The sequence below is a fragment of the Synchiropus splendidus genome, chromosome 1 (genome assembly GCF_027744825.2).
Source record: "Synchiropus splendidus isolate RoL2022-P1 chromosome 1, RoL_Sspl_1.0, whole genome shotgun sequence".
Lineage (NCBI taxonomy): Eukaryota > Metazoa > Chordata > Actinopteri > Syngnathiformes > Callionymidae > Synchiropus > Synchiropus splendidus.
In genome coordinates, this window is record NC_071334.1 from 60,230,857 (window position 1) to 60,257,837 (window position 26,981).

The 26,981-nt window shown below is 41.2% G+C and overlaps 1 protein-coding gene across 1 annotated transcript in view; it reads right to left on the minus strand.

Moving 5' to 3' along the window:
• Positions 1 to 410: 410 nt before the first annotated feature.
• Positions 411 to 26,981, minus strand: part of LOC128750658 (matrix metalloproteinase-17-like) — a 72,910-nt gene continuing 46,339 nt past the window's right edge. Inside the window, exons 4-10 of the mRNA XM_053851042.1 lie at positions 22,745 to 23,031; positions 17,798 to 17,974; positions 16,449 to 16,551; positions 15,454 to 15,536; positions 14,202 to 14,354; positions 13,788 to 14,045; positions 411 to 4,205 (exon numbers count right to left, since the gene is read on the minus strand). Coding sequence (XP_053707017.1) covers positions 3,880 to 4,205; positions 13,788 to 14,045; positions 14,202 to 14,354; positions 15,454 to 15,536; positions 16,449 to 16,551; positions 17,798 to 17,974; positions 22,745 to 23,031 — 1,387 coding nt within the window. The 3' untranslated portion in view covers positions 411 to 3,879. The remainder of the gene's footprint in view (positions 4,206 to 13,787; positions 14,046 to 14,201; positions 14,355 to 15,453; positions 15,537 to 16,448; positions 16,552 to 17,797; positions 17,975 to 22,744; positions 23,032 to 26,981) is intronic.

Sequence of the window (26,981 nt, forward strand, 5' to 3'; positions counted from 1 at the left end):
AAATGTTAACCTACTGAATAGACCGCTAACTAGCAAAGGATCTGAGGAACCGCCAAAGGTCAAAAGTCAGCCCCAAAATCTATTCACAGCCAGCGAACTACAATGGAGTTTCAAATCAAGTCCAAATACGACAGTATAGTTGGAAATTGTATTAAAGCATCACCATGGTGCATGCAGACATGATTTCAATGGACAGCTGCACCAAGTCATGTGGACTTGGATTGAAAGGATTCGTTTTTTCCATTTCATGTCAAAACTCTGCAGGACTACCTGTCAAACCAGACGGTCTGCGAATAACCTTTTGTTCTCACACTTCAAAAATTGTCTTGTCAGGTTTTTAAATATATTTGTACATTATTACAGGACAATGTAGGACAGTTTGAAGGGCTTGATCTCCAGATGTCTTCATCTTGAAGGGTCTATGGCTGATTTAACAGTAAAAAATAAATGTTAGCAGCAGCCACCTATTCACCGCTTCTTGTTCTCTTTCGTCACTCAATTTATGCCTGTCACCCTGCGAGAGAGAAAGAACATCTTCATGTACATGCATCAATAAGTTGGTGTCTGCAAGCTGTCATTTTAGCTTCAATGCTCTTAAAATGACAACCAATAAATTCCACATTTCCTGTTAGAGTTTTGTATTCAAAATCATTTCGCGCTGAGGTTCCTGTGATAAAGTCTTTTATTCATTTATTGATTTTTTTACAAAAATATCTTACATAAGAAAACACAGTCCACTTGAAACAACAGGTCACCTCAACCCAAATAAAACTGAAAGTACAGCTGAATATATGCTCAGGTATATGAAACCAGACGTAGACTATGGAAGGAGATTATCAGATGCATATTTGTCTTTAAATTGAGAAGTGAGCAGAATCATGATTGTTACAGTCCTGTGGATGATAATTCCTGATATCACCATTTGATGACTCATAAATGCATGATAAGCAAGAAACATAATGACATCAGAGAACATCTGACATGAGAAGAGCACAGACCACTTTAATTTCACGACCAGAAGCCGCTCGAATTGATGAGTGTTTAGCTCGTGAAAGAAGTTGAAGAGGAGCCGTGTGAAGAACACAACCACATAAGGGATATGAGGTCTTAAAAAAGGTCCTCTACATCCACTTAAGAGAGAATTTTAAAGCATGAAAGTCTAATAAAGCTCAAGCGCCCACGAATAATTGCCAAAAACACCGGTGAATGTAGCGAAGAATAACAAGCCATTCAAGTTTACTTTCACTGATGACAAGCTCCTAAACAAATGACGCTGCTGCTTATGAGCAGAAAACAAATTTCTTTTAGCAAATAGAGAACAGGGGACCTCAAATAGGATCAAACTGCAACATTAATATAAATGTGGAAACCAAATTGAATTATGTCTCTTGCCTCAATTACTGCATATGTATTTCACAGGTTTCTGTTCAAAAGCAAGTCATTTTCTGTCTTGTCCAGCTCTAGTTGGATAAACCACCAACTCTTCACATTTGAAAAAGGGTGAGTGGCTCAAGAGTAAAGTTGATCACGAAAGTCCTGGTTAATCCATTGGTTTGGCCATCTTTTTCTAATAACACAGCCAGAGTTTTTCACCTTTTAGCTGTATACGTTGAACTGCAAATGGCTGCAGCTTCTAAATATAAGCAAGTATATCTCTGGTACTGTGGTGCTACTGAAGTGGGCTCAAATTAACATTCATCTCATCTGTTCACGAGGGGAAAATGCAGTGCAGACTTGTCTGAAAAAACATCTGAACCATATCCTTTTGCAAAAAACACAACAAAGCACACAGCTTATTTTCGGAATGCTTTTAAGAATGAGTGGCTGTTAAAAGCAACTTCAAGCACTGAAAACACAAATGGCTGTGGTGTTACCATTTTGAATAACTACTGTAAATCACTCTGCTTTTCATCCATCCCTCGGGTTTTGTCATCTGCTGACAGTGACGGATATGATTCATCCGCCTGTCACGATCCCCGCTCGCATTCATATGTCGTCCTGTTGACATACTGGGAGGTCAGTCATCTGTAGACATAACTATCTACACCCCCCCCCCGGGGGGAGAATTCACCTGTCTTCTGATACGTGTCAGCGTGTCACTCACCTGCCAAGCTGCAGCCTCTGCACCCAACACATTCACTCTTCACCCAGACTTCATCTGTGACACGTCATTTTCTGTCAGGGTGAGTCAAAAAATATTCTCTGTTTTCTCTTTGGTGCATACAAATGTTTACCAAAACCTGTTAGGGTTTATTCTGCTTCGCCGTTGCAGACAGGTTTCTCCATTTAGGATCCTTGAATGTGATTTCGCATTTCACGATCGCATGACAAGTAATACGTGAACATGAAAAACACAATTATTAATTACCCTCAGCCTGTGTCCTTTCATTCCAAAAATACTACAAATATGAATCAGGAGTTTTAAGTTTTTGGAACCCGCATTTGAGGTCCTACACGCGTGTTTGATTTGTGTGGCGTCTGATAAGGACTGTGGAAAGAATCATCATGAAGACCCCCAAAATGGTGTGGAGCATTTCTCCTCACCTCTCAGTTGCACATTGTGGGTTTGCGTTGTGTTACCAAAGCATTGAGATTCATTGCCTCAACTCGGGTGAATGACTGTGCCCACCCAACATGCCACGCTCCAATTTGAAGCACCCCAAAATGGTCCTGAAGCACTGCGTCCCTTAATATGTTTCATTTTTGCAGCGTGGAAACCCTGTCGATCATTGCTAAAGCGTGTCGTTCTGGCTGGAAGTCAGTCGATGAGAGGCAAAGTGCATCCAGTCCACTTTCGCAATAGAACATTGGACCAGTCAAAAAAAAACCTGGTTACTGGTTTTCAAATGAGGTTTCCATCCTTGCGTGAAGGAAGGTGTACCAGACCAAGCTCTTATCTTCTCTCTCCCCTCGGCTGCCGGTGGGATGCTTCTGAAAGGCTGACGTGCCAATCACTAAATACCGAACAAACTTTATTCCAATAGCAGGATTTCAGGCGGTGAAATATTTTGGAAAAATAACTAGAGTTTCTTTTGCAGTAAGAATGTCCGTATGAATGCTAGTCTTATGTTTGTGTATTCAGTAGTTCAGCGGCAGCAAAGAAGCTCGGCTCTGAAATGTTCCCAGGGTGCAGATGAGTAACGCAATGCTTTGGTAACGCATGTCAAAGTCCAGGCCTGATCCAGTCCCGTAACATCCTACAACAGCTGAAACTCTGCAACATGTAACTAATGTTGATCCTGCGTGGCCTTCTGTTTATGGCCTCTTAGGGCTCGAGCACTAACGTGGTGCTGTACAGCCGCCCCACAACACAAGATGGCAAAGTTGCCCTTGGAATGTTGGGCAGCCAAGACTCATGACCAGCAGTTGGTTCATATAGATTTCCTGGGCTCTTAAGGAGCTGATCAAAAATGAGAGCTTCTGAAAAAGAAACACAACATAACAAGTGGTAGAGGAACCAATTTAAAACAATGTTGCTAATTTCTCCTGCAGCCAGTTGGTTTTTGTTTCAGTACAGTGATGACCTTGAATAATTGTGTGTTCTGACTATTACTGATAAATGCAACGACTTTAAAACCACCTGCTTATGACAAGAGCGCTTCTCATCACTTTAACTGGGATGCACCGATCAGTCATACCCATGCTGTGTAGCCCGCACTGAGTGGTGAAGATAAATCACTGGGTTGTAACGTAACATAATTATGCAGGTCATCTTTAGGAGTGATGCTGCAGGGCCTGCAGACGACAACCAGACGGGGCGTTGAATAAATAATAGGGCATTTTGCGATACGAAACAAGTCATGAAACAAAATATTCCACCTTCGATGTGGAACTGTTTGTCAGCCCTCTTGTTTTCTCAACTCGCTTCCACGTTTGGCATCATCGCAGTTCAGAGCGGACGGCGAGCAAGAGTGTCCAGAGTGGCAACAACAGCCAGAGGGGAGACGGAGAAAGTTGGACACCCAGAGGTGAGGCAGAGTCAGAGGTGCAGGAACACACCTCGAAGCCATTCTCCGCGTGGTCAGGGTGCTGGTGCACCTTCACACGCGTCTCCGTGCTTTTGGGCTCTGCGTTTGGAGAGTCAGACTGCATCTCAGCACACAGAAGCCAGTCTTTGGCGATCATTTGGGGGAATCCAGCCTCTGCCTCCATGTCGCTGCTCGGCACCCGCCAGTACTCCTTCCCCTTGAAGAAATAGGATGAGCCTTCAGAAAGAGACAAGGGAAATATATCAGGCAAGATAAGGATCCGTGCAGAAGGCAAAGAAATGCCTCACAGCCAACCAAAGTAGAGCACATCGCTTACAACAGGGAAAAAAACAGGGCTATTCTTTTGGAATCCACAAAGATGCCGCCTTTTGAAACAAATAAGATATGGTGACTGAAACAAAATTTAAACTATCAAATGTGTTTTTCTCTGGTCCCAGGTTTGACTTCACCTGGTGTTTTAGGGTCTTTTCTGCAACTCATTTGTACATTCTTCATGTTATCATGTGGTCACAGTTGTTCTCCACTAGACATAAAATAATAAATAAAATACATAAAAACAATTGTAAACTTGTCAAAAGGTGAGTGTGTGTGTCTGTTCGTGGTGTGCAGATGTGTGTCCATCAGGCCTGGGTTCCTCCAACCTTTCACCCACAGGAGACTTGAGCCAACCTGCAATGACCATGGCTTAGCCAGAAAATGTTAATTGGGGTGCTACGAAATGCATAGTTGTCTAACAATGAGGATTGAAACAAACTCAAATAGAATCATCAGAAGTTTTATAATCACATTAAAAAATAAAATAAAATTTGACATCACAATGATCAATGTCCACAGAAGATATTTTGGGCTTCTACCCCAAAGTTTTTATAAATGTCCTTCACTCAGCGCAATCTCATTTGGTCTCCTTCGTCATGGTTGTTTTGATCACATAGTGTAATGTGGTGCACTCTGTGTTATTTGGATCGATTATTTTTCGTCAATAGTCAATAAATCAAAATGGCTCTCTCATAAGTCTCTGCCCTAATTTGTGCAGGTTGCTACAGGGCTTTCAATTCAGTCATTCATTCGGAATCAACACGCAAATATTTACATCACTGTAATAGATTGAAAAAAAGTGAAAAAGTTTCAGTACATCTCACGAGGTACAGACAACGGAGTAGGAGGGTCCAACTTAATATCTAGTGACTAGTTAGTACCAGGTGGGCTGTTAAGCACAATGGCATTTTTACTTCTATCCTGTGACGTTTGCTGTCGAAACAGCTCTTCAAAGCTTAAGCTAATAATGCTCCCAAGGACAGTGAACCATCTTGATTAAGCAAAATTAACAGAATGAAAATGAATGGAAAAACGAACAATTAAAGAATCAACGGAAAACAAAACAGAACTGTTTTAAGTACTAAATCAGATCCTGAATGAATCAGAATTTGTTGTTTTTGTTCATCCGTGCCAAAATTTGGAACATCAACTGATTTTCAACCAGTGAATTTATCATTTAACATTTATTTCACTATTATTCAGTAAAAACCGATGATTAAAAGGGGTATAAATCAAAATTTTGCGGAAAAAAAAAAACCAAAAACACATTTATAGTATAAAAATGGAGACTATTTTTTATCTGAGGGATGCAAAACACTTCCTTAAATCACTTGTGTAAACATGGTGAATGTTTGCATGTTAGTTCCTGTAACTTTCTGCCTCGAGTGTTGTTCTCATTTTTCTGCTCTCTCCTTTCATCATCTGTATCTTCTCTCTCCCCTCCAGTTCCCTCTTCATCCGCTGCCTGTGGGATGCTTCCGAAAGGCTGATGTACAAAGCTTTGATGTGCCGCCCGAGTCCCCAGCCCAAAGGTCTGATGCTATGTGAATAGGTGCCTGTGTACATATAGATATGTGCATTTCCATAGATTTGGGAGGATTTGTTGGGAATGTCACTTCTGGTTTTTGCAGGTTGACATTATTTGTAAAGGCATCAAAGGGCCTGGGGCGAGACTTGTACAGCTGGCAGAAGCTCGAGCACAACACCAGTCCTGAAACAGCCAACAGGTAAACAGCATTAGCAGAAAGAAGCTTTGTCCAGCTAAAGGAACACAAGTCTTTTCCATCAATGCAGCTGGATCTTTTTCCATGTCCATGCCGTGTGGAGTATGTATGTTTTTCTTTGGTGTATGTGCGAGTTTCCGACAGAATGCACAAACATAATTGTCGACTTTAATTGTCTATTGATTTTCAGCATGAGTCTTTTTTTTGGCAATCTGCAGTGTGTTGTTCAAGAACAAACAAAACTTGACTTGAGCCATGAGACTTTTGAGTTTACCAGACCAACTGACAGACGGCAACAGAGATGCATCAGGAGTTGTTTTTCTGAGAAAGACCGATGAACAGCGGTATGCACGATGTGTAAAGCATCGTTTCTCTATGCCGCACTTATTACGTGGTGGAAATCCTGTGCGCAAAAGTGGGTCTTCGCTTCAGTGATCGCGAGCTCCCGCGACAGTCACATCACTTAAAAAACATCCGTCTTCTCGCCCCCTTCGATCCGCTAGCTGTGGAGACCTGCACCTCTGATGCATCTGTAGCAGATTCCTATTCCTTTAATTGCAGTGGTCCCAGGCGTGAAGTGAGACCTATTTGGATCCACTGAATGTCATCGTGTCTGCAATCGATCCATGTTATAATGCTCACATTTAGATAGAAATAAAGCATGCATGCTGAGAAGCTGCAAGACGGAGGAGCGCAGAAAAACTCCCTCGTTGTACAGCCTTTGCCCAGTCTGCTAGAAGCCCGTACATCATTCATGAGTGAAGGTTGGACAACATGACGTTGTTTTTGACTTTCATTTAGTTTTACATTGCGCATTGTTGAGTCAGCGTTTTTAGGTTATTTATTTTTGGTCAGAACTGTCAATACAATGGTAGTAGTAATTGGCATAGTTCTTTCCGTTTCCGTTTTTCCATTTCTGTGCATCCCAAGTTGTTCCCACAACAGATTTTGGGCAGCTTACCGTCACATGCCACCGCACATGTGCAAATGGGCAGTTCATTGGACGTGACAGAGGCAACAAGCACAATACGAAAGACCCTTAACAAGACGCTCTCAATGTCAACAGTATAGAACCAGAATAGCACCAGCATGCTTTGCAAAGGACAGCTGCTATGCAAATACCTCACCAACCCTGCAACTGTTCTTCTCATTTCATTGCAAACAGGAAGCAGTCAGCACTCCTCAAGGACAAACTCAACAAGTTAGTTAGTATTGGTAGCTGGTTGGAAAAACAGCAACAGGAACATATTCGTTTATTTATTTTGCAAATAAGCATAATTACTTAGTAAGCACTAAACAAGGAATCTGACATCACTATTATTATTCAGATTCAAGTTACTTTATCCAAGTCACTGTGCGTTATTTTTTTGGTCATTTTCTGGCAACTAAATATTTATATTGACTTTCTTCTACTCAGTCATCCGTCATGAACACATCAGTTTTGTTTACTTTTTCAAAGCAACTGCAGCAACACTGGATATAATAAATCTTGAAAGATCAGCACCAACTCTGCTTTTATTTATTTATTTTTAACTTTTGACAGTGCTATTTTTCATGTGGATGTTTCCTTTTCAAACATTCCTCTTATTTTCTTTCATCACACAGATGCAACTTAAGTCAGTGTCATCAGTTTAACCCTTTCTCAGACTGATTTCCAAATGGTTTATGGTTTGGCTTTGCTTCTATCCAGCACCATAATTAGATACTTGAATCGGGCTAAATTATGCATATGATCTTCAAAAGCACATTCAATATCCTCCACAATATTAAAGACTCATAAAGCCATACATACATTTCAGCTAAGTAGCTGTCCAAGAGTGCGACTCTGGTGTGAAGGTAGACGCCTCACCTTCAGTCACAGTGACCAGCATTAGTGACAGTGATGATGAAACGAAGATGGAAAATAACTAGCATCGGGACACAGAACGGACCGAGTTCATCCTCAGCAGACGTATGGATTCAGGCGCATCACGCTTTTACTTGATAAGGAACCTTCTTAATCGTATCATTTATTAGTTACCGCTCATGATGCTTCTTCTGAACACCAACATTCTCCAAAGACGATGAAAACAGGCACAGCGGTTATTTTAGGATAGTGTTGCTATAACAAACACAACCTGAAGTAGTTCAGGTCCTGTGTGGGTTCTGGTCTAATGTTTCTAATTAGTGGAACCTCCTGAAGCCCAGAGCAAATCATTAGAACAACTCTGGTCCAAAAAGCATGAGGTCAATCTCATTTGTGTATTTTCATGGAAATAGAGCGAAGACAGAGACCTGTTTGCTGCTCTGCTTCCCCCGAATGACTGAACAGATTTCCAAAATTGTGATCTAAAGCCTTGGTTATGTTAAGCAGCCTCCTGTAGACAAGCAACAGAAGTAGCTAATTCTCAATTCTGACCTCATTCTGATCACATTCTGGCTCACACACCACCGTTAATCTGAGCGATGTTATGAATTCAATTTGAAGTGTCAAGGATATGAGAAAGTTCAAAGGGATTCAGCAGTCAAGGGTTACACGTGTGGACTTAAAATGCAGCCTGAACAAGATCCTTACCATGTCATTACTCCCACAATGTGCTGCGACACGTATGTTTTCCATGTCTTGACCACATGCCTTTATCTCTGATGAGTGAAATTCCCCACTTTAGGGAAACAAGAGATCAACGCTTCTAGATCTAGGACTTTGGAGAAGACCTAGAGTATGAACAAGAACAATCCATTCACACAAGTCATCAAACTGAAATGGGTATAGTTCTTTTTAAAATCAGTGTTGATGTAGTGTAGACACAAATAAGTAAAACTAACATGAAACCTGGATGATTTATTCAACCCCTCAACTTAAATTCTACACTCTAAAATGGGTTACACTAAAAACATTTTTAAAAACATTAATTTTTCATCATATTCTACATCCCATTGGTGCTAAATAATCTCTAGGTAAAAAGCAACTGTAAAGCATTTAAACAAAAGTTAAGTAAGTGGGTCCTCAGATTGCCAGTGAAGTAGTGTGGGCACAAATGCTATTAGAAGTAAGTAGCGGATTAGCCACAAAACACTGGCTTCATTGAGAGGAGATTTCCCTGAATACAGACAGTGCTTCGAGGAAATGTTTCACGCCTGGTTAAAACCATAAAAACCCTGATGCACACCGCCACCAAACAGTTTTGAGAGAACTGTCTCAACAGCCACCCATTCATTTTGCGGTCAGGCCGAAGTAAAGACGACTTCTCTCTCTTCAGAAACCTCCTCCAGCACAATTGTGAGAGGTAATCCTTGCAGTGTTTACTGGGAGGCTGTCCCAGAGCCTCCTGCAAAAGCAGAATGTCCAGGACAGCTCAATATAACGCAATGGACATGAGGACTGGCGGATGGCAACAGATCTATTGGGAGTTGATAGAGGTGGAGGGGTGGCTGGTCCTGCCCCAAAAAGGGCGTTTACCATGTAGAGTATTGCTATAGAAGACCTTTCCTACTTGACATTGAAGCCCTCCTCTTTTCAATCACCTTAAATCATTCATTTATGTCACAGACGAAAGCACCTTTCTGTAGATGAGAGCAGGAAGCTAGTGGAAAAGGTAAATTGAACTTGGCTCAACAAGTAGCCCATAAGAACAGAAAGCGTCCTCTTTTAATTGGAGCTCTATTCCATCAACATGAAAGATACATCAATGATCCAGAGATCCACAAATCGCAAACCTTATCCACCAGCAAATTGTAAGCATAGCAGAGCCGCTGACAAACTGTCAGCTCTGGCATCTCAATGGCAATGAGCCTTCTCTTGCCACCAGCATAGATGGTCGTGTTTCTGTACCTGAGGGGCGTCCACCCGATCCAAAAGCTGTGGAATACCTTCTCCAGGTCAAATGAAAAACAGAATAGGGCACTGCACCTCCTTCACGTACCTCCTTTAGCATCTATCAGAAAAGGCCTCCTTCACTGACCATGAGGGAGCAATGGGAGTCGCACTTAACCACATGTTGAAAGCTCTCCCTACACTGCAAAACTCTCAGCCCAGTGTCGGGGGCCCATACACTGCTAAGTCAATTGTAGTGATCTGAAGCTGTTTACTCCATTTTATAACAGACCTGTCACATAATTTTCATCACGCTCATCGCACTTGTGTGGTTTGATGAAAAATATTTAAACTCACCATTAACACGAACTTGAACAAAACAAATCACTGCAGAAATCTCTGACTCTAATTTGCGTGGGGCCCTGTCAAAAGACTCTGCCGTCGATGAGACGGTGTCTGTCAGCCCCCGCACTGATGACAGGTGAAAAAGCAGAGGAGGTGAAAGCCCTGAGGCAGGAGTGATGCAAAGGTAGACTGAGGGGGGAATGGCATACTGTAGAAGTCTGCACGAAGAACAACTGGCAGATTTCTCTTTGGTTTGTGTTCTTGTTAAGTCTGTTTGGTGCCATTCAATGATCGCACAAAGGATGATTCAAAGCTGACCTTGTCTGCAGCACTCCATCCGAATTTTAATGCACCTTTTGAGCACAATACTGGAATTCATCAAACAATTGGTGACGTCTCCCCCTTTTAAATGGAAAAGCATTATACTATCAATTGCTTTAAATTTACCTACTGTTTCATCCTTGTCAAATAAATTCATGTTGAATTTCCTCAAATTCCCAAATGGTCAATTACAAGAACTCTTTCCATGAGCCAACATTTGATTCCAGGTTGGGGTCATTGGCCCACTTTTGTCAGACTAATGTAAGCATCAATCCTGCTCGGGTTTTCTCATTCCTTAAGCCTCAGAGACAGACATGGCACATGCACATTTATATTTATGATTGCTAATGTTCGTGCATGCTTAGCAAAGGCTCATGGCACATTAACTTCTGGGTCAGAAGTCTAATGATAAGAAGCTGGAGTTAAAGGCCTCAGCGAAATATATAGCGGGTTAAAGACCCACATTACATCTTAGCCTCTGGTTATGGCCCTCAACAAAACACTTTTGTGGAGCTTTATAGGCAACAGTGAGACACGTATGAGGTTGAAATTACACAATCACCCGCATCATAAGATGGATGACTTTACAAGGCTAAAGATGAGCATCTCATCTACCCTTAGTTCCCCCTCCTCCTCTTTCTGTTGCATTTTACAATCCTATTCTTTTAGGTTGTGTGTTTGCGAAGTTGAAGCAGGAAAAAGCCTCACATAAAGATTTTGAATGTAGTGCTGTGTTCGCCTGCGGTTAGCCATTTCCTACATACATAAATAACATGGCAAAATTAAAGACTTGTCAGACAAACACATTTGAATAATTCATTCACCGTTCTCATGAAAATAGCGGTTACAAGCAAATATAGGTTAAAGGTTTCTGAGAATGCGAGGCATGAATCAAGCCTCATACAAACCTCATTTTTTGTGATGACCTGCTGATGTCCATTTTCTAGAAGCAGCAACAATGTTTATTCTTCACTGTCAGACACAATTTTCACACCAACATAAGAGTTTTTCATCGCTCATGTTCTTAAATCCTACCGCTTTACAACAGTTATCTCACAGTGGTCGATGTAGGTGGCAGGACAAGAAGTAGTGCAAATAAAAGTATTCAGTTGCTTTTCATAGGAAAACAAACTAGTCCATAAAGTAATCGGATTTCTGAACTCTTCAAAAAAACACTTCCCTGCCCAGCATTGATGTGTTCTGTGGAGCATGCATATGGAACGCAACACAATCACTATCAGTAAAAACCTTGATTCCTGATGATGGTTTAATGGGCTTGTTTTGAATGCAACATTGACGTTAACACACAAGTGACCACGGATGGAATCCTTGGTATTCGAGCCGCTAAATAATATGACAGTATTTTGGAAAGAGCGCAAGTAACTGACTGACTGACTGAAGCTGTCCAGTCGCTGCAGCTTGTTTAGAAGCAGCACTCATGTCATCGACTTCTCTGTCAGGGATCCATCAACCCGATGGCCAATTTAGTATGTAATAAAGAGCAGCTGTTACCGATGACTTGCCCGAAGACAACGTTAGCGCAAAGATGGCGTTCTGAATTAAAGCAGCTGAACACAATGTGTTGCAAATAAGTCACGCCATGTCAAGCGAAGTGAAGTGTGACCACAACGGGCAAGTTGTGTTTGCATCTAAATGTCAGGAGAAATGGATGTGTTGCTATGCTGCCATATAATTTGACGGTAACCAATAAACAGATTGATTTTTCCATAGTACAAAACAAACCTACTCAACAGGATGCATGTCATTCGATCTGAAATCCAGTCATTTGATATTTACCGGCATAAATCATCAGCAATGAGCTCTGGATAAAAGTTTTCTGTGTGGGTTTATAACAACCAACACCGTCTTTCTTTGTGTTTAGACAGAAAGGTCACGGCTGCTGTCGACTCCAGACTCCCATTTAATGACCTGATCGTGGTGAACTTGATGTCTGGAATTTTAAAACCATTGCCGTCTCCGAGCATCTATCCTGCATAAGCCCGGCATGTCATCGTCATGTGTTTTCCAACCATGCCCAGACTCAATCCTGAGGCATTTACCTCATACCAACATGATCACACAGCGACAGTAGTGATTCAAATGACTATTAAAACATCTTGTGTACGTTTCAAAAGTGTCCAACTGAAGGCAACATATTCTCACGTCTAAGGCATCAAAGAGCAACTGCATTTGATCATACTTTTGCATCCTATGTTGACACCAAAGTCTGCTGTCTGCAAAAGTGTCAGTTTAGACGGGGACTTTTGGTCAAGGGTCACTTTGTCCCCACCACATACAAATTAAGAAAGATATCATAACATTGGTCATTAGTAGTAGTATGTATATATAGTATATAGTATAGTATAGAAAATTCCAAAGCTCCTGAACGCACCATCCGGTGGTGTCCAATGTAGGTCAGGACTTGACCCAAAAGAGAGATATGAAATGGTGGCAAAAAACAAATATCTTTAGGACTTAAAAAAAAAGAAATATATTTAACTTAAAAGGTGTCGTAAGCTGCTTTTATAGTAGCCAAACCAAAAATAAAACCCATTATAATCACTGTCCGCCACTTCTCAAAACAAACTGACGCCCTCGGTTATCTGTGTTGCATGTTGGCGTAAAGGAGTCTCAGAAGGGTAAAAAGTTTCCTGGAGTGACGTTTGCCTTGAACCCCAATGTGGGTCGATGGGTGACTATTGGGAGCTTTCATCACAACTTGGAGTTACATGTCCTCTGGTATATATAGCAGTTAATTTACCAGTTAATAGTAACTATAGATGCCCGCGGTGCTGTGTGTCGACATACAACACTGAAGGCTGTCTACATGTGGCCACAAACAAATGCATGTGAAATGTCTGTATTTAAGAGGTTGAGACAGGCATAAAGTGGCCTCACACTGGCCTCAGTTTTTGGCTGTATTGTGGTGTCCTCCTGCTGTAGGCCATGTTCTTCAAGATTCAAAGTGCTGCAAGTTTTCCTCCTTTGCAGACTTCTTATCAGTCTTTTATCTATATTCAGCTGACCCCTGGCATCAACATGCGAGTGTTTTCGCTCAGAGAGCAGCTGGTCATCAAATGAGTTCACTTTTCTTATCATTCTCTCAAAACCCTGGTAAATCCACTTGTTCTAAATTATTCAAGGCAGCACACTGGGAAGGTTCTCAGAAACGTACGCCAGATCTTGACGTACACACTTCAGTGAATGAGTCATATGAAATGTCACTGGATTTTGAACCGTACACTACAGAGCATTTCAGCACTTTTAATAAGTGGAAACAAACTTTTTCAGTCGACTCACCATCAGACCACCTCATGGCATCGTCTAGATGTGGTGGCAGCCCTTTCCACAGAGCGCTCTCTTTCGGATATCCTGCGTCCATTCGTCTGAGGTGGTCGTCATATCGCCAGTACTGGTTGTCCTTGAAGAAGTAGGTTTTGTCGTTGTGCAGCCAAACAAAGGCAGCATCCACCCCTTCCAAGGGTAATCCAAAGTCACTGATGGGACGGGGGTAGCCCTCCTCCACGTTATTGTCTTTAAAAACCCAGTACTTTAAACCTAATGGATATAGGGACATTAATGCACAATAATCATGAAATGAAAAAGAAAAAAGAAATCATCCTATAGCGGTAATAATGATACTAGACACCGCGTGAACATAAAAAAATGATTATGAAGCCATATAGCTGCCCCAAAAACCTTCCAAGCAGTCACCTTTAAAGAAGACAATTTTATGGTCCCCTGGCCTCTCGTAAACTGCATCCACGCTGTCCAGGTTTGGGGGCAGGCCCCTCCAGAAACGATGGATCTGAGCAGGACGCAGAGAAACCAGATGCTTTTCTCGGGTTAGACGCCAGAAATACTTTCCTGCAAGAACAGAAGTGTAAAAAACAGCTTTAAAATGCACAGCATTTGTACCTCTAAAAGCTGGATTCAAACAGCTCAATTCAAGTATTTTCTTAAAAACTGCAGTTAATGCTTCACCTAACCTACGTTAGCTTCAAATTCTACAATAAGGCCATTATCACGCATGAATAACATTTAAGAGCGATTATTGCTACATGTTTGTTTTAATATTCCAAACAGCAAAGACGAAATGGTATTAATGTAGAGTGAAATTCAGTATTATTTATGAAACACTTTCAAACTGTAAGTTCTCATCTCAACATTATTTCTTTTCTCCCCCAGGGAAAACATCTGTGTTGACAATCTGTCATGGTCCGAAATTATGATAATCCTTGGAGAGTGTTCTGCGCCTTTGCATGTCCGGAAATTGCTGTTTAATCACCTGTGTCTACTGTGTGCTCACGCTTTTCACCGACACCACAAACAATTTAGATTGTGGTTACTGTGGCTGTATAGTTCAGCTCACTTAAGGGTATGGTGATATTGTATAATAACATTATGGAATATTTTGATGCTGGAAGAAGCTAGACAGAGGGATGTTGAGGCGGACCGGGACACTGAAGGCACCCGGGAGTGCTGTGCATGTTAATGAGAACCAAGCAGAGAACTGCAGTTGGCTAGCTGTACTCATAAAATGGGTCAATGCTTTTGTTGTGTCGTACCCTTAACTTTCTTTAAAGGAAGCATCATGCACAATAGTAGTATAGTAAGAGCATAACGCTGCAATAGACAGCTGTTTTGATGTAAAATTGTATTCTCAATATTGCATAAGAAACACCCCCACTGTAAAAACAGTTGGGTATCAGGTGATAAGACCTGGATGAAAAGAAAGACCGACTGCGTGATGATGTGTAGGTGAATTGCCAAAACCTCGACCCATGACTTGAATGCAGGAGTTATCGCTTCACTTCAAGCCAGACTTCCCACCAAACATTGTGACGATTTATCTCCACCGTATTCACCTCCAGCAATCTCTGCACTCTCTCAGCCCAACTGTCGTCCAACCATATCTCAAAAAAAAAAACAAACAAAAAAACCCTCTGTGTCTGGAAATAAGTACCTTTGAAAAAGAAGGCTTCCCCTCGAATTTGTGCCACAGCATCAAAGTTGCTGCTGCATCGGTCCGGGGCATCCAGGGCCAAACTATGTGTGGACACAGAGAGGTAAAGAACATCATGCTTTGATATGAGCCATGAGACTTAACATGACACTTAAATGACATGCAAACAGTTTTACACAATTACGTCATTAGCTTTGTGCACACAGAACGATGATTTAATCACAGTTTCCCACTGAGAAGATTGGTTTAATTCAGCGGCAATGCAATTGCATCGGCATGGCAAGGGTCCCGCAGGGCGTCTATCTATGGGGATAAAAGCTCATTTAAACAGGCGACGTGGCCGGCATGGTAATGATGAAGCTATTAGACACAGCGCCACCACTGTGAGCAATCCTCATGACATCAACAAAGATATCTATTCAACAGCTCCAGTGACACATCACTGCTGCTCAGTGGTCGGCAGCGCTGACCCTTGAACGGAGTGATTAAGCTTTGACTTGAATACAGAAGCTGTGCAGCTATTGTGCATGAATGTTGAACGATGGCAGGAAGCACTTCTTCATAGCATGTTATTGGTTGCTCTTCTTTTGAGAAAGACTTAAGATTGAAAGGCAGAAGGGAAACTTTCAAAAGACGTTTCTTTTTGTATGATATATGTACATTTCTTCACCTTTTGTTGCTTACTCAACGCACTCTGATTCACACAAGATACTGTATGGGAAGGCCACATGCAGTGTGAAGCACTCTGTGCTCAATATGCACTGCAGTATTTAAAAAAAAAATCAATTTTCTGTCATCTTTTGGCTTTTGAAGGAGTATTTTAATGGCACTTCACATCATTTCTAATCCAAGAGCGCCACCTACTGAGCTCTGAAAATGAGCTTGCTGCTTCATGAAGCTTTATCAGATTGACTAGAACTAACTAACTAAAAGGTTTAATAAAGAAAAAAATGTCATGTTTGTGTCTTAGACATGACATGAGCTCATTTTCTTACAAGACAGCTGATCTGTTCTCTGGTAAGTCCAACAGCACCGGGGGCTCTGCTGTCTGGGAGGGGTTCCCCGGCAGTGTGGTGTGCGACACAGAGTCCCGGACGCCTGAAAAACAAAACCATGATGAATGAACAAGTCCGAAGTCATTCAGAGACTTTTGTGTGCTCTGTATTTAGATTCATCACTTTAAATTCCTCAATTTTGACTCATCATATCATAAGTGTAAGGTCAGAAGTACAGCAGGACTGAGAATCATCTTAGAATAAATGCAAAACTCTAAGAATCAGCAATTTCAGCTCCCAGTTTCCGTCAGGATTTTTTTAAACTGTGGCAGAGCCGGCGCAACAGATTTTCCTGGCAAGTCTGTGGGGGCACCTTACTCTTCCTGCCACGCCCACTGAGGTTTTTAGCTGTGTTGAAATTCTTGTGCTTGTTGATGATGCTCTGGACTGTTGACACAGGGACGTCATCCTGCTGTGATATGGCCTGGTAAGCTTCACCTTTACTGTGAGCCTGCACAAGATGTTGACGCAGACTCTCACTGAGCTCCTTCTTCTTGGCCATCATGATCAGAAAATGAGAACCACCAGAACATTTCCCTCTATTTATACTCCTCTGGAAAGACTCCCTTTGGATCATTGCTAAACAGTTTATTCAATGGGAACATCTTGAGATCATGACCGAAAACAAAAAATGACTTGTTTTTCTAGGGGTGTAAATAATTCTGAAAATCCACTTTACGGAAGTAAAGTTTAGCCACTCACATGTGGGTTTGTGCCTAGCAACAAGAAGACATACGATATACAGGAATGCCCAGTATAATAACAGTATAATCAATTTGAGGCAGAGTTTATACATGTTAGATCTCACTAAACATCAAAAATATAGGAGCAGAATTGATCTTTTTCCACTGTATTTCATGCATTCATTTTATGGGACAAGCATTGCTGTAAAAACTAGCATCAGCCATTAAAAGAATTTTATTTAATGAACATTTCAATACAACTATCACAAGCTATCTAAATTAGGTTTCAGAAATAGGTTTCCATCAAGCTTTCTCACAAAATTTTCCATGTTTCAGTCCACTCCCTTCATCCGGTGAAGTTAGGTCTCTCACTATTCTTCACTGCTCTCTGCCTTAATGATCATTATTCTGGCTGCTGAAAACTCTTGCTACCGACCGGCAAACGGCGTGATAAGGTCATATGCTATAAAGAGGTCCAATTAACTCAGTTCAGGTATTCATTAATCAACACCTCCGTTCCACTCAGCTCATCAATTGCTCTGGCCACCTACTTCGCTTTCAGTACCAGTCAAAGAGGAACACAAAGGACGGGAGACTTCCTCTCACCGTAAAGCTGCCAGACGCGAACTTTGTCTTCATAGGGCAGATCATATTTCAGAGGGTCTCCGACTGGGCCCTGGTAGTAGGGTCTCATGATGGATTCCATGGCGGAGGTGTGGACCAAACCGATAGCGTGCCCAAACTCATGGACAGCAACTGCAAACAGATCCATCCCGTGGGAATCTGAAAAACAGAAACACAAACAAAAATAGATAACAATGATATCACAATTGCCTCAATGATCTTGAGACACACAGGAGTCAGCACACATGCAGCTGTTTCCCCTTTTAGAGAAGTTTTTTTTACTCCCAGATTGAGTCAATAAAAAGGGAGGATTAAAGAGACTCCAGAACCCCAGTGGACAACTCGACCCGATGGCAGTTGATAACACTACTGATAACCACGGTCTTAGACTTCGAGGTGCCGACCTTCTACGGGAATAAGTGGATTCGGATACTGTTTAAATTTAAGTTGCCATAATGCCGGGGAAGCATGTCCGCTTCCTTATAAGCATTAAAGTCCCAGAACCCTGGAACAAATTCGACATAGTAAGCACATCTGACGGAAATCCATGTACGCATGTTTATCCATTCATAAGTGAACGCTGTATGATGAAAGTAAAATGGCACGGGAGGCAGCATTAGTGGCTGCGAGTTCTGTCGGCATGTGCTGCTCCTAGATAAGTGTGGTAATACCGCTTGAGCCCTTGGGCTGCCAATCAGAGACTGAGTGCAGAAAGACACCTAAAGAGGCTGCGGGCTACAACCACACATTTCCCTGGATGTTCAACTAAAAAAGGAAAAGCAAAGCCTCACCAAAACTCCTTGTGTTGCTTTGCTAAGCAGGACAAATCCTTGGGTTTGGAGATTAGATTTTCTCTAAACGCGAGTGCTCTAGTGTGTCAAGTTCAGCTTGCTGGGATTGCTTGGTGGTTGTCGGAAAGCGATGTGGCTTCATGGTGCTCCATCAAAAGACAAAGGACAATGGCACACATACAGTCAACCTCACAAAAGTCAAATACAGGAAGCAAATGCCAGCTCTAATCTGTCACAGCAGCTGGCGTAAAGAGAAAGCAGGATGAAAGCTTCCACTCCACACCGTGACTCAAGTCAGCTCAGAGATGGAAATATGTCATTCTATTTACCTCCCTCATGTTAAGGTTGACCAAACAAGTGTTCCGCCAAGTCAAAACAAGAGATTATTTCTCAGAATGATTGGCCTCTGCAAAAAGATAAGGGGGAAAATCCCAGGCAAAAATATGTGACTATGCTGAAGGTTAAAACTAGCCTGATGATTAATGTAGTATGTTCAGTTTACGGCACAGGAGTCGTGATTTGAATTCCACTTGCAACGTTTATTCAGATTCACTGATGACTTCCATTGTCCGCTGTAAATGTAAGTGGTTGTATTTCAAGGGCAGATCTTCATAATCCACATGATCAACTACTCAGCTGCAGTCTTATTAAAAAGCATTTGTATTCACCCGCTTTTCTTCATATTCATATCCAATCCCGCCCCACAGTTGTGCATTTGTTTACAAGGTAGGATCTCGGTGAGCCAACAGCGAGAAATGTCATCAATCCAATCAATAACATACTTGCAAAGCACATTATAGACATGTTTTTCTGTCGTTTGACATGAGGAACTGAGATCTGTCATCTTGGCCAGATGGTCAGACGACTAGGACCCTTGAACAAGGGAGAGGCGGAAGAAGTTGATAGAAGACAGACAGAGCAAGATGATGAAATGTTATTTAAACAGAATGTTTGGGAACACTGTTCACTAAGACATGAAAGCACCAATGCGTTGTTTAAGAATATTTGCTTTTGGTGGTGCTGCTGGTAAAACCCCATACCAGGTGTATTTGTTTATGCTGAAGGACCGTGGGGAAACACCAAAAAATGTCATCACAGATGACAATGTGCACAATGCTGTGCTGCTTATGCTTGCAAAGGCAACTCTAGAAACATCTATCATTCAACATCAGCAGTGAGGAGGAGGCCAGGATCCAGCGAGAGGCGGAAGCAGCTGCAAGACCGATTCACACAGATAATAAAACTTCAGTCAGTGTATCGACAAATATTTAAACCATGGTTAAAACTGGCGCTAGTCATTGTATGTAGAAATTGCATTTTTGTGCTGCCAGATCATACTTGAAACGGTCTATACACTTGATTTGCAGCAAGATGGTCGGTTGAATTCACAAGATCAGAATCCACCGGTGCATGTTGACACCGTAATTCCAGTTGTAGAGCCTTTATAAGATCAAAGAGAACACTCTGCAATTTATAAGGACAAACTGTCACCCTGCGTCGACTGAAACACAAAAGTCAGGAGCTGAGGAAGATCGAGTGAGAAAAAAAAAAAAAACTATTTTAAAGGACATTTAAAAACAATGACGCAGTTCTAACTTCAGGCTACAAGCCAAGTGGTAATTTGATGGTGTCACGATGAGGCAAACCTAAATTCAATGCAGTTCAGCCAAGAATAAAATGGTTGGGTTAAAAAAAAAAAAAAGAAAAATAACGTGCAATTAAATATTTATTAGTTTACTGAACTCCATCCAAGCTTCTGGAAACATCAGACGAAAAAGTGTAACAAACTTGCCGGCAGATCTAATGAAGATGCCTTTTCAAGCTTGTGGCATCCAGTCGGAATATTTTTTAATAAAATAAATAACATGCATGTTTAGCAATAATGCAAATGACTTTTCTGCAGCTGCAGAGCGTTGAATTTATCACGCTGTTATTTTGACCTTGCAGAGGCAGAGTGGATAGAGGGAGTTATTGTCATGTCAAAAATTAATTGAGTGGAAGGGTAATCTGCCTCACCCATTTCTGTGAATATATTGTGTGCTGAATTATGCAGGGGCGCAGCACTATAAAAATGATCTTTTAAGCTACTTAGCTGTGGATGCCTACTTGACTGGAATGCTGCAGAATGAAGAGCAACGCGATGGTTTGTCTGATCACCACCTTTTATTAAATCAAGACCCCTGGATTAAACAGCTCTGCTGAAATGAACCAAAACGCTATGCAGCGTTTTTGTTCAGAATGAAGGTTTCACACCTGCATATAGAACATTTCGCTGCTGATTCGATGTCTTCAGCTTATCTGAGCTAAGGTCATAGGGGAAGGATCTGTGCAAAAGTCAAAAAAAAGTTTCTACATCTCAACCTAGGTGAGGAGCTTTGTTTTTTTTTTTTTTTTCTCCACAAGTTGTCGTTTCGACCAAAGTGTCTTTATAGACTGCTTGTAGTGGCACATGCAGAGGCATCGCACACAGCACACATGGTCAAATAACTTTTTTTTGGCCTCATATTGAGTTAAGAACTAGAAGTTTTAACCTGAATCAATGACAAAAGAACATAAACCAGTCACACATGAGCATTACTTTAGTAATCCGGCAAAACAGCAGTCCTCTAAAACACTTGTAAATTTCATTCATTAACTCCTCCACATCTTGGTGACACTCCCGTCATAATGACTGATTAACGTTTGTCGCCGCAGACATCAAGGCAATTATTACAGTCGTGTATTGTTTTAGCTAATAGCCTTCTGAATATTCCCCACTGAGACATTCACATCTCTGCTCCGCAGCACCTCAGCCTGTTCTTTTATTCACAGCTCTGACAAATGAAATATTAATTATAGTTGCTGGCACATGAAGAAAGAGCAGCGACAAAATGTGGAACAGAAACACATCATCGTTCTCACGTTTAATATAGATGCCGCTGGGAAAAGATGGGCTTAATGACAGTTAGATCATGAAGACATTTTGTTCAGAACAAAAATCTCACTTTGCAGTTCATCAATGACATTAATTGGTTGCGCTATAATCGGGATACGATACATGCCAGTAACACTGTTAGCGGAAAAAAATAGACTGCAGGAATCCACTTTTGTAGCGCTGCAACCGCTAGTCAATACAGTGGACAAGTTCATTAGTCAACCAAGTCGACTAATCATGAAGGCAGTCTGTGACTATCCACTGCTGAAATTATCACTAGTTGCAGCTCTACACTTTTGTCAAACTCTGTCACTCAAGTGTTAAAAAAAAACCTATGCATTCCCTGACTTAAATTGTGTTTAAGTCTTAACTTTAACAGATAATAGGCTAAACATACTGTCAGTCTTTCTTCATCATGTCAATGCTATATTTCAAATTTGTACTTGATTTTCAAGGTTTTTTTAGTCAATATTTTTTTCCATTCTTCTCACTTTCCTCTTCATTCATCCATCTACCACAGTGTTTTCACCAGAGGTGTTTCCAGTTTATATGCTTACAGTATATTTATTTATTTATTCAATTCAGTGTTTATTGTATTTCTTTGTTTAAAACGTTTGCTTCAGCATTATGTAGTTTGACAAGCTGTGACCCAACCTTAGATAAAGCAGGGTGCACATGAGGATTTTCTAAACCTCAAGAGATGTGGTTGATAAAAGACCAACATGCTTGCTGTTAGCTCGAGGGTGTCAGGCGCCACAGATCAAATATAAAACACTTTTATCGAAGGGATTCAGTCATCCTAAAGGTGCATCATCTTCGCAAACAAAACGAAGACACACTTTTGACGGCCTCAGGATCCATCACTGCTTGGTGACGTGGAGGCGGCAGTGCGCAGTGATGGCAGCAAGCAAGAGTCGGACCTCAGTCAGGAACCGATTAGAGGAATGGAAAGTACAAGAACATTCCAGAGAATCAGACAGTGTGTGGGTATAACAATAATCGTTGCAGCCCCAGTAACAAGTTACTTTTCTAGGAAGTAATCTGAAGTCATTTTACTTATTCAAACCGCGATCGGGCATTTGAGATCCTTTAAGCAGTGGAAGATGGATTTTAATTATTATCATTTTATTCATGATAATAATTCACCGCAAAGATCTCTACACCACTTAAGTCCGAAATTCCAAGTCAGCACCACTGAATGTCAAAAAAGCAATGATTCCTCACCTGGTGCTCTGAAAGTCCACGCCTCATCATCATCAAAGTGAGTGTCCCCGGCAGTGAATCTCTCCCCGGGGAAGAAAGCGTGAGCCACCGTGCCCCCCGGCCCGTCGAACGGATATCCATCATTGTGGTCGGCCTTAGTGAAGTCGATCTGAATGTCAGCGTCACTGCCGGCCACCTCGTGGAAGTTCAGAGGAGCAATGTCACTCCAGACTTTTAAGGCGTAGTACATCAAGGCTCGAACAGTGTCCCTGCCCAACAAGGCGGAATCTTTCGGGAATGTCCTCACCCTGAGAAGGAATTGGAAAAGAGAATGATGAGAAGTGCTGTATTATGAGCAGAAACCTGCACATACTGTAGTAGCCACAATTGCAAGACCAGTGGAGAGATATTCAACATCCCTGCAAGTTGGTGATATCTTTTCTCAACATTAAAGGACTTTTTATTTTGGTCAATCAGAATAAATGGATGAGATAGTCACAGAAAAGAATGGGTGCACACAGTTGTGGACACCATAATGGAAAGGCTGAGCCCTGCTGTGCATGTGGCAATAGGGACTGTGTGATGTGTGTAATTCAACATGTTTCAACAAGATTCCAGTCAAGATTTTCCATCAGGTCACCTGCCCACACACCAGGGTCCGAAGAAGACTGACAGCCAGCCAAGTACAGTGGACAGCCGGACAAGAAGGGGCCACTGTTTTGATGCGAGTCAGTAACGCGCCTTATACTCTACATGACAGAACCCACTACTAAAGCTCGGTTTCATGCTAGTCACTACAAGTGTATTTTCAGTCACAAGCATTAATGAGCATCAAACCACAAGTTGACATTTATTAAGGTCATAAATATTTCACTGCAAATAATAAATATATGCAGAAACATTGTGACTTTTAAATCCCCTTTCTTTTTAATCCAATCTATGCAGGTGACGGAACATTCCATTCAGTCAAGACCTTCATGTGGAAGAAATTAGAAAGTGGATATGTCCTTGTCAACAGCTTTCACGTTTTAGTTTTTCTATGAAGCATAATATACGTGCATCAAGTTGCGAGAAACAACATCGAATGTTTCAAAAATCAGCTCTCAAAGAAATATCATTCATTTGCATGGACACATGGAGGTTCAAAACCGTACTGAATCCAAGCACAGAACACACTGGTTTTGCCTCCAAGAAATAAGCACGATTGATTACACCTGCAAGAAAATATTGCGTGTAAAGAGGAATTGGAATTAAGGTCATAGCTGTCCTTCCCACGCACAAGTGAGTGAGCACAGTCCACAGTGAGGAGAAATGGCTCAGGCGCCGAGACCACTGCAACCCAAAAATGATGGGAACATTCCACAATGAGATGCAGCATTTGCCAAACATACCTTTCACGCCACATTTTGAGCAATTAAAATATCACACACCATTTAACTCTATCCAAGTGTTCACAACAAGTTTTCTTCTTTGAAGTACTGTTTACAACACTGCAGTCGGACATGTTGACGTGTCCGTCAACCCGGACATGTCATATGCTGACTACTCTGTGACTAGTTGACAACAGTTGACACAGACAAGACGTGGTTTCACAACAACATTGTCAATATAGACTATGTCTGGGTGACCATGTCCAGTGCAGCCCACCTGATTTAGACATACCTACATACATAGGAGTAAGAGGAGGAAGGAATGCTTCAAGTGTTACAAGTGTAACAAGTGTTTGTCATTTCTTTACGACATATGTTTGCTCTAGAACCACAGTACTGAACAATGTACGATGTGACGCTCTATAATCCATCAGCGCTTGTTCCTGTTCACATGCGAGAAACGCTTCAGCACACCATAAAGAAGGTTTTACCAGGACACATTTTTATCCTCACCGCTCTCTACATTGTATTTTTCCCATCAATACCCTCTTTAACAGGTTTTTCTTTGTCCCTTTTGTGCATTCTACTCATCCAACATCCTCCTGCTTACTCAGTATTTTTTTTTCATTTTAGCTATTGTTAGTTTCAATTTTGTAGACTGCACTTAGTCCAAACTTGGCGGAAAGTGCTGCAGCAAAAATAGTGGGGATTAGTTCGATAAGCCTTCTGTCTGGATGGAGTGTTAACGTTATTGGGGATAAGTATTTTTCCTTTATCATTGTCACCTTTCATTATTTAGAATGAAGACTTCACTTTTTTTAGTTGCATTGCTTAAACAAGTTTATTTCATCACTCACTATACGCACAGAGATTCTTCCTCTTGTATGAATTGATTTGGTATTCATGTACTGTATATTAAACTATATAGAGGTTAAAACTAGATTTAGCTGTTATATTGGAAGCAGGGATATGCACAGACAGACCTGTGATGGTGCTCCAGCACCAGCCATTTTCCTATGCACGACAAAAGTACCTTTCTACCCCCTTTTTTTTCTTCATTTCAAAATTCTTGAGAAAAAAACAGACAGGTAAAAATGGTATCTGTCCAATCCCCTAAAGCAAGAGTATTGATATGTTTGATGAAGATCTTTTAGATGGCCCCACATGAAACTTTAATTAAATAAATTGGACCAATGACAGGAACAAAACTACAACCCTGAGTTGCTCGGTGATGTCCTCTGACCACTATTCCTCTGTGAAATTGCATGTAAATCTGTGAGTCTTGATAAAGCGATATCGAATACATGTGGACAACACATTTTTCTGTCACAATAGACGATGATTGATTATTCCTTTGATTCGACGTATTTTGTGTTTTATAACGTCAAATTTTTGAACATTTGTATATCCAAACAAACTCACCCAAAACAATAATAGTTTTTGCAATGGGTTACTGGCTTGAATGCCAGTCCTCCCAAATGCCAGTACAGGTTTTTGTTTGTTTGTTGCTTTGCAAGCATCATTGAGTCAACACTTCCCTCATTAACATATCAATTTATTTTGAAGCAAATTCTGTTCATGATAGACATTGCGCTTCCCACTGAAGACTTGCAACAATTTGTCATGTGAATGGTATCGAACACCAAACAAATGGTCACTTGGCTACAGAGAGGATAAAAAGCAAGGCTTCACCAAGTCAGAATGAATTTCAACAATTCTATTGATGACTCTGAAGGTCATGTTTTCCATTTGTTATTCTCTCAATGGAATTACATTCCCCAGGCACAACACAAACCTAGCCATTTCCCAGGAGAAAGGACAATTTAATGCACATTAAACTTAAAGAAATAATTCTCATTTCATCACCCAGCTGAACCTTCGTGTCTTATGCTCAATAGCAATACCTTTCAATCACTTCAATTCTCATGTTTTGACTTATCTTAAGTCTGTCTCTGTTGATTCTTTCTGGCTGACTGCTCCACCACTCTCACCCAAGGTCAATGCAAACGAATCCAGCTCCGCAGCCACCTCAGCTGTTCACTAGTTGGGATTGGGTGTCAATGCTGGAGTTTGTGAGAGCAGAAGTGGCAGATGTGTAAGCAAGTGCTCATTTACCTGTAACGTGTGTGTGTGTGTGTCGCTAAATTGTATGCGAGTCCATGCAATTGTGCACAGGTGCACCAAGGTCGACGCAGTCCAGCGCTGAAGATGAAGCCTCCCAGGGAAGCGTGAATGTTTGCACAGGGAGACAGCAGTTGAATGAGAAATGAACCCGCAGTCATTTTCCCTTTGCAGCATCGTTTATGTAAAGTTGATGAACTTCTCAGCTCTCCAGAGTTTTGCGTCACTGTCATTCTGATGTAGCAGTTTTAGAAAGACCAGAGTTTTATCAGCTCACTGTCTTCTTTAACTCGGGCAGTAGGAAATCTTTTGCCAGAAATAACCTAAATTTCGCAGCATGGTAAATGTTTAAAGAGTAAATTAAATGAAAAGATCCAAAAAGGGAAAGGCCTCAAGATGAGAACCAAAATATTGTCCTAATTCCAGAAGATGATTTCATTTATGCTGCATGGATGTGTGTCTGTAAATTATAGATGGTCAAAATGTGAAGTTAAACCAAAGACCAATTCAAATGTTCTACTTTCTGCTCAGTGCAATTTCTCCTACTACGTCAGCGATCTGCTCTGGAGCACACGTACTTACAGAGGACTCGTTGATTTCAAGAGCTTAAAACATTTTTCGACAGCGAAAAAAAATGTCCACAATTAACACTCCAGGATTGAAAAAAAAAAAAAAAAAAAGTGCACACTAAAACTTAATAACATCCAATGACAAGTGATGTGTTAATGAATTAATATATTATTTGTATTGTAATAACTGTCAATTTT